General features: G+C 45.4%; 1 protein-coding gene across 3 annotated transcripts in view; it reads left to right on the top strand.

The window, feature by feature from the left end:
* Positions 1–1,285: 1,285 nt before the first annotated feature.
* Positions 1,286–8,624, top strand: part of LOC311250557 (shisa family member 6) — a 72,192-nt gene continuing 64,853 nt past the window's right edge. For 2 of the 3 annotated variants that reach the window (XM_084342334.1, XM_084342333.1), the window contains exons 1-4: positions 1,288–1,335; positions 1,426–1,672; positions 2,059–2,975; positions 4,562–4,722. In XM_084342334.1, coding sequence (XP_084198460.1) covers positions 2,449–2,975; positions 4,562–4,722 — 688 coding nt within the window. In that variant the 5' untranslated portion in view covers positions 1,288–1,335; positions 1,426–1,672; positions 2,059–2,448. Of the gene's footprint in view, positions 1,336–1,425; positions 1,673–2,058; positions 2,976–4,561; positions 4,723–8,624 lie in introns of all 3 variants that reach the window. The other variant, XM_084342332.1, reaches the window with a different exon arrangement.

Genomic DNA, 8,624 nt, shown 5'->3' with positions numbered 1-8,624 from the left:
TTTACTTTTACTTGTACTTTTGGTACTTAAGAACATTTAATATCAGATACTTTAAGACTTTTACTCAAGGACTATCCATGTGGGTGACTTTCCCTTTAACCAAAGTAATATTTTAACACAATATCTTTTAAGTATGACTATGACTACAACACTGATCAAAGGTAAATATGACTACCTGTCAATCTCATACTCCAGACAAGTGATGGACGGCAATTTGCCAGACTAACCGCTAACTGCTGCTAACTGTGGCTGCCATTAGCTCAGCTAGCCATGCAGCTGACTCTGTCTGGACTGGGAGCTCGGAGCACTGGGGGAGTGTTGGGGTTTTTACACCCATAGCACAGGAGCTTTGGCCACAGGGCAACAAACCTGGCTCTCCACTTCCAAGCCTCCCCTCACATGTTGCTCCTTTTATTCTTAAGATGTTCAGATTTTTTCATTGTGACTTATACAGGAATATCTTGTGCTGTTTGCTGGAAAATGGATGTTGATGCACTACGTTTAAATCAAACCCCATGAACACAATCACGTTTCAACAATGTCTACAACAAACATCACATGTTAACTGTACATAAATAGAGAAAAATGAAATCCCTCCAGTAAACCACCTTTGGATTTTCTTTCTTCCAGGGTCGTATGACACTCTCCCTCTCTCTTCTCATCTTTACTGGTGCCTCTTTGGCCCACATCATTACAGCCTCTCCTGTCTGCCAGAAACCCTTCCCAGAAACAATGTGCTGTATTCTCATCACGTTGCAAGCGTTCCCAACCAAGGCAGATAACTGCGATTTAAGGTCCCGCTCTCACCCTGCAGCTTCCACACCTCTCTGTACCTGCCGATGTCAAGACACCCTCTGTACTTTATGATCGGAAAGTGTTGTATGCAAATCTGGTGTGCAATGTAGTGAGCCGCAGCCCTGCACCTGCTGATCTGTTCCTCAGATGTGGTTGAAGGTGTGCTAATTGGTGAAAGTGAATATGTGAAAAGACCTACACACATATACACATGGTTTTCTTTGATGACCATGGATACAGATGAAGAGGAAAAGGCATTCTTTAACAAGGACAAGCTGTATATAGGAGTGTGAGTGCAGCAGTGTTAATTTAGCCCTATCAGTTCTTCATAATCCCTCAGGTACCATGGCTTGGCTACAGACCAACATGAACGACTTTATCTGAAATAAAGAGTATTAACTGAGCGAGCACAGCCAATTACTGTTTCACCCTGAGAACGATGCTTGTTTACAGGCATGTAGCTGCAACATGATAACAGGCAGCTACACAAAAGGTCGAGGGATTGTGAATGCAAGTGAACATGAGACGTGCAGAGAGGAGGTGGGTTGCAGGAGACAGCCAGCAACCATGTTTCTGCGGACAGAGGTCTGTGCAGCCATTTAATTTCCAAGTGTTAATGCCTATAACCAGGCTTGCTCGGAGGAGGAGGAGGAGGAGGGGGCTGCAATTTACCGATACTTGGCTGAGTTCTGACGCCAGCACTGAAGTGATGTAAGAGACGGGAGGGAGGGAGAGAGCCGAGAAGGAGGAGAGAAGAAGAGAGAGAGAGACACACACAGAGGGAGAGGGAGAGAGAGAGAGGTTCAGAGCTCTGATATTCTCCTCACTTTCGGAGACCCAGACAGAGAGCAACTCCCCAGCGGGTATCCTAACTGAGGTAGGCTGCCTTTTCACTCTCCCACCCTTTGAATATATGCAGAAAAATAAAATATATTAAAGTTAGATTTGAATTTTTGTTGAAACATGAACAGAAATCGTCTTGTCATCACATTGCAGTTGATTCAAGCGGTGCTTATGGTGTAATGTTTAACGTAAAGACAACACACATTCATGTGTCAGACGCTGCTGCTGTGTGGGTGTCGTTTTACCAAGTTGAACGCGTCGTGCAAACTGCGAGAACGACCTCAGACACGGTCGTTTTTCACGACTAAAATCTCTGTCAAGTTATTTGGACGTGTAGAAGCCTGCTAATTAATTAATGACGTTGACTCTGACGTGAGGATAATATCTAATGAGCCCTGTTTGGCTTATGTGTTTCTCCAGCCTAACTTAAACTTGAGCAGAGCTGACTGGGGCTCCGGGCTTCAGCACCTTGGACAGCGACACAGCGCGGCACTCACACGCCGCTCAGCCGAGGGAGAGCGCGCGGAGCCCGCGCACTCAGCAGCCTCCCCCCCGGTCAGGATATGGTGCTCTCCTGCCGCTGATCCCCGACGGGTCGCAATGGGCTTCAGTTCGTCTACTGCATAGTAATAGAAGAGAAATGCCCTTGATAACAGTCTACACCCAGTTGTATTCAGCATGACGGCGGCGCAGGAGACTGAGCGAGTAGTGGAAGACTCGGTGATGAAACTTAAACAAGACTAAAGCCCTGCATGTGCACCCAGAGTTAAAGAGCCGTAAAACAAGACTTGAAGAGTTTTTCTCACTACCATGGGGACAAGGCACCTTTTGTTGCTGCTAATATACCTGGACCCGCTGAGCGTGCTGGGCGCAGCTACAGGCGGGAAGAAGCCCAAACAGCCGGCCAGGAAGCCTCCCAAAGCCACCGCGGTGCCCACGGTCGTCCCGCCGAAGACCCCGCAGCCGGCGCCCGCCAGCAACCACGACACCTGCCTGGGCTACTACGACGTGAGCGGACAGTATGACAAAATGTTCGAGTGCAACAACACGGACCACCGGTACTGCTGCGGGACGTGCTACCTGCGCTTCTGCTGCGAGTACAAGAAAGACCGGCTGGATCAGAAAGCCTGCACGAACTACCAAACGCCGGTGTGGGTGGTGACGGCCGCCCCGTCGCCCATCCCGACCGGCGAAACGTACGATCCGAGCATGGATCAGACCAACACGGCGGTCTATATCACCTGTGGGATCATAGCCTTCATCATAGTGTTGGGAGTGTCGGCCAAAGTTGCGTACGACAAAGCTACAGAGCCGCCTCAGGAAATGAACATACACAGGTGAGTGTGGAGAGAGTTTGAAATCACATGCACCGTGTTTGCAGCACACATATATTGATGTTGTTTTTACTTACATGTGCTGTACATAGAATGGACGGACAGAAAGGGGTCAAAGGTCAAGACTCATGTCAGAAACAGGCCTGGAGTCATGACAAATTACAGTAGACTTCAGTGCACCAGGCTACAAATGACAATAATTCTATCTTTAGCTGAGGTCAGAGTATGTTTTCCTGATATCAGACATAATGAACCAGAAATGAGGCTGCTGATATGTTTCAATTAATTAACAGATTGTTATCCAAAGACACACTGACGAGCACTTTTCAGATCAGGTTCTATGAGATTCGCAGCAGATGTTAAATCTGTGTAAGCCCAAAATAATTACGGAGGAGTTGAAAGAGAACTATTACAGTGATTGTGGTAGTGTGTTCAGGAAGAGAGTGTGTGTGCATCTGTTACGTGTGGGAGTGAGAAGGACTGATGGCCAACATAGAATCATAGAATCTTTCTTTCTGCCATTACGCTGGGATAAAAAATGGCGTCTCTCACGTTTGAATCGAACTGTAGCTCAGATATTTGACTCAGGCGGCGACCGTGTCAAGGCTGTCAAACATCATCCTTCATGACATACCCCAAGTCTTACCCCCCCACCCAGCTCCATCCTCTGCACATCAGCTCATGGCAGTCTGGTGTGTTCAGGTGGGGGTTTGACGGGAATGTTTAGCAGAGATGGGAGACCATGGTGAATGATTGCATCTCACCTCCTCCGCTGCCTCCTGCCTCCTCCTGGGGCTCCACCATATGAGAGTTATCATACATGAGTGGACCACATGTTGTAGGCTGTAGCCACATCAGTGAACAAATGCTGACACACATTATTTCCTCAAGATTGAATAGCTTTTTTTATTGGATGCATTATTCAACACTTGAGCAATCTTAAGACTGTGAATAATGGATAGTGTTAACGTTAGGGCTGTATCAAGGTCGGGTGACATGCATGCACCACTGCACATTCAATAAGTAACAGGAAGAGACGAGGGGGGGGGGGGCTAAAATATTAATTTAAAAGCAAAGGTTACACCGGTGATACATTTGTCGTGCTAAAGCTTTGAGGTGCTGCAGCGCCGCAAAAGTAATTTGATTTCCCTTTTCAAAAGCGATGCCAGGAAAAGCAAACAAACACTTTTTGAACTTTCTTTCATCATGATTGCTTCTCCCTCTCTTCCACTCTCCCCCCTCGAGGGCTCCATCCTTCCATATGCACCTGGTGCGGTCTGAAAAACATTCAAATTCAACCCAATTAGACGAGATACTCACACATCCAACGGTGTTTCTCTCGCAAATGAACATTCGTCATGTTCCCAGACGTGTAAAAAAAAGAAAAGAAGAAGAAACAGAGCAGCCCTGAATTACTCATAATAGCACAACACTGTCTTAACAATTAGCAGCCATTCGGCGTGCAGAAAACAGACGTGCTATCACTTCATGTCTAACTCAGTTCAGCTGCACTGAAAGAGAAAATCTGTACAAGAAGAGAAACACATTTTTGGTGCAGTATTAACACTCCTTGTTTCTTCGGTTTGCAGGGCCCTTGCAGACATCCTGAGGCAGCAGGGGCCCATCCCCATATCGCAATACGACTGTGAGAATTTCGCAGCGATGAACGGCTCACCCAAAGACAACACACCAGTCAGAACCTCATCCAAGAACCACTACACGCCTGTGCACACCTCCAAATCCAACCACGGTAAGAGCTCTCCTCTCTCTCTTCTCAATACTTGAAGCCTCACAAGCATCTGATGCACTTTATGTCATGACTGTTGGTCAAATATAGCTGAGAGGCAGATTTCAGCAGTTTGGCCCTTTGCACACATCACTCAGTGTGTCTATGTAAAGCAATTGCGATACATTCATCATTTCTGTGCAAAAGTCTGCATTCCCCTCCAAAGAGCACCCACTGCGCTCACCCTTTCAGCAGTGTAATCTCCAATGTTAACATCCAGTAATCATCCGATTTGAGCAAGAGAGTGCGAGGGAGCGAGCGACAGAGAAAAACAGGGGCCTGCTAGTGGAGATAATTACAGGCTGGCAAGGTGGCGCGGCCCTGCAGTCTCTGACAGGCTGGAAGTGATGACCTCTCAGTCATTCAGTGGGCGAATCACACACAGAGCACACGGCGTGATTTAACCCCACAATCCAGAGAACAGACAGGAAGCATAAATTGCTAACATGGCCGAAAAACTCTGGAGGAACGCCGGCAGGGTGTTCGGGCGAAGCAGGTGTTATCAGATCGAGAGAGGCAAAGACAGATGGAAAAAAATAAGATATCCGAAACACAAAGGAGTTGCTGAGATGGAAAAAAAAGAAAGATGTGTAGCTTCAGCGAGCCGCAGAAGTAAAAACATATTTTCACACATTAGATGTTGATTTTGCAGCTGTTAAAGCACCGAAATGATGATATGCGACGTAGCCACAGAGTTTTAAAGAGTACGTAAAGTCATACTAGAGTAAAAGTAAAAATATCATGTTAAAATGTTACTTTATCAAAGATACAATAATACATATATTTACATATACGCAATGCCAGGGGTGTTCAAACCTTTTCTCTTGGAGGGCATAAATTAAAACTTAATCATGGACCACGAGCAAAAAGACAGCACCTATTCTACTGTATTGTTAAGGTGAAAGTAGTACCATACAGAAGCACTGAAAGCAAGTGAGAATAAAAAAATTCAAGTGACCCTAAATCTGATCAAAATTGTTTTCTGTCTTGTTTTTATAACTTAAGAACAGGTGACATTTTTTTTTTTACCTGCCTATCAGGGCTTACATAGTACGAGTTAAACAAAGTTCCCGTAACTGACCGACTTCCTGCTCAAAGTGTCACTCTGCCCGCCTTGCTCAGATTATGAAAAATAATTCATAATTAGGTATTGTACTGATTTTATTTTTCACTAGAAACATCTGGTGGGCCAACTTTGGACGGTCCGATCGTATGCTATGGGTTGACCGATGAGCCGCCTGGCCATTTATTGGATCAGATATTTAATATTTTTCTAATTATCAGAATCAGTGTTTTTTGAAAATCCAATTGCCTATAAAATAAAATAATTTTAAAATTCCCCCACTTCGGCTCTGATGCAGCATGCAATCTGCACAGTAACCGATAAATTAATGTAGTGGAGTGGAAGTGCAAAGTAACAGAAAATGAATTCCTCAAGTACAAGTACCCTAAAATTGAACTTAAACACAGTACTTGAGTAAATGTAGGCTACTTAGTTACAGTGTATCTTGTTCCTAGAACATCATAATTGATTTTGCTCCAGGACCATCATTTTCAAGTGAGGAAATAGCGACGAAACCCACATCTGGAGCAAGCCGCTGTAGCTGAGTGGGTTACATACAGGTCTCTCATTCAGGAGAATCCTGTTTGGAATATATCATAACATTATACAGTTCACTTTTTACTTGCTGTGATTGGCAAATGTGATTGGTCAGTTTCAATGATGGTCCTGGACCAACATTATTTGTGATGTTCCAGGACCAGAAGCCTTTTTCCAAAGCTCCTTTAACAGCCTAGTACAGTATGTAAAACAGGACTTTATTGACTCCTGATACTCTGGTATATCAGGCTCCAGATACCTTCTCATTGGCCGAGGAGACGAGGCCGTGTGTGTATGTGGGAAGGCCTCTGCTGCATATGACAGAACTGGAGCTGCATTTGAGACGTTCTGACGGCCCAACAGCACCTGATATAGTACATGTAGTTGTTCTGGTTGATTTGAGCGACAGGACAGCAGAAATATTTTTGCATCTATGTATCTAAATAATAGATTGTGCACACTTCCAGCTTGATTTGGGTTTACAGACTCTTAGATGTCATGTAAACTTGGCCCCTTTCTGCCACATCTCTATCTATCAAATCCTTGCTGGGAACATTCTCCTGTAGCTCAGTGCTCGCTGCGACCGCAGTCTGCGTTCATTCACTTAGTGTCTCTGCTGCTCAGACGCTGTATCAGTCTATAGTTAATGGTCACTAGCCAGCCATGCAGGGGACACGGCTGATGCATGGATGCACGTGGCAGGCTGCCTTCAGCATGACCTTGCATGCATTTCTACTTCGTAAAGGTTGGCCATCATTTTATCAGCCTATCTGACGCTCTGCTTGACTGCAACTATTTTTCCTGCTTGCACACAATCACTGCAACTCAGGCCGGCTCTGCTCAGTCTTCCCCAGCCAAGCCCATCCGCCCCCGAACACCCCCACCCCATCAGGGACCACAACAGTCCTGACGGGGTTGGACATGAAAGGCAGTGACAGCCCGGGCGAAAGCGTGGTTAATGTGTGCATATAAATTGGGAGCTCCGCTCGATGCCCGAACAGGCTCCAAGGTGCTGTGTAGAGGGAAAACACTCGCTCTCATAGAAAATGCATATTCATGTGCACCTAAATGGGCATTTGGCACGGAGAGGCAGGTCTCTTAAGGAGAGGGTCCTCTGCTGGAGCTGTTGCTGCTAAGAATGGCACTTCACATCCAGAGGCCTTTTGAGAAATCAGGTGGAGAGACCTCATAAAGCGAGTGGCTAACGGGCCCGAGAGGATCCTATCAACTCATGTCAAGAGAGGGAATAACATCCGTTTCTCTTTGATGCTCCGTATGTAATGATGCCAGTTGCTCTCAGAAGTAATCACTTCCTCACCAAAGTGTTTTTTTATCCTCAGAGTTTTGTTTAGGCTCAATTCTAAAAATACATGCTGATTTATTTTTTCACACTGCAGGCCTTGTGTGGTGACACGCTACCCTTGGTGCAAAACTTCCCTGCATTTTTAGAATGATATATTCCTTTAAAAAAAAAAAAAAAGCAGGGCCTAAAGCGAAAACAGAACAGACAGCATAATATGATACCAGCACAAGTGCTGCTATATTTATTCACATCCACTCTGCATTGTTGTGGGGCTCAGATCCTCTTTTAGGTCGGGGTGTAAACACAGAGCGCCCCACAGCCACAACAAGGAGCAGACCTTGAAAGGGAGGAGATACCTTTGCAGGAGTTCGCCTTTGGTTAAAGTAAACAATAACCGCTCTCTCTGAGTAATGCAGTTTGGCCCACAGCTCTCTTCAGATGAAGTTGATTTATTTACCGCACACCACGGGCAAAGATTTGCCTCTCTTTTTGTTTTTTGAAAAGTGTTGCTTGGTTTCCTCTCTGACATTTTGTTAATGCACAGAATGATGAAATATAGTTTTCAGGTAGTGCAGAGAGTAGCTCTTTCCTCTGTCTCAGTCTACTCAACAGAAACCAAAGAAAAAACAATTACTCCCATACAGCACTGTGTGAAAAAAATGTATATAGGTAAATTGGATTATGAGTTATGGGGCTGCGTTCACTGCACCAGAAGACTCAGAATAAGCAGAATGAGAAGAATGACAATGTTGGAGTGGAAGTTCATGCAGAGGCTGGAAAGTCTTTAGCCAGTATCTACTGGGGCTTTTTTACTGGAACTTTTGGCCACACTGATTTGCGTTTCCATCACCAGTTTTAACGGAGTTGAGCCAAGCCAAGCCCGGGATGAACTTTCTCTGGAGCAGGGCCAAAGCGCGCCCACCTGGCTTCTAAGTGGGCGGCAGTGAGAAAGATGTTTTTTAA

The sequence above is a fragment of the Pagrus pagrus genome, assembly GCF_965226575.1.
Source record: "Pagrus pagrus genome assembly, chromosome: 21".
Taxonomy (NCBI): Eukaryota; Metazoa; Chordata; class Actinopteri; order Spariformes; family Sparidae; genus Pagrus; species Pagrus pagrus.
Note: the sequence above shows the minus strand (reverse complement) of the source record. Positions and strands in the feature narration are given on the sequence as shown.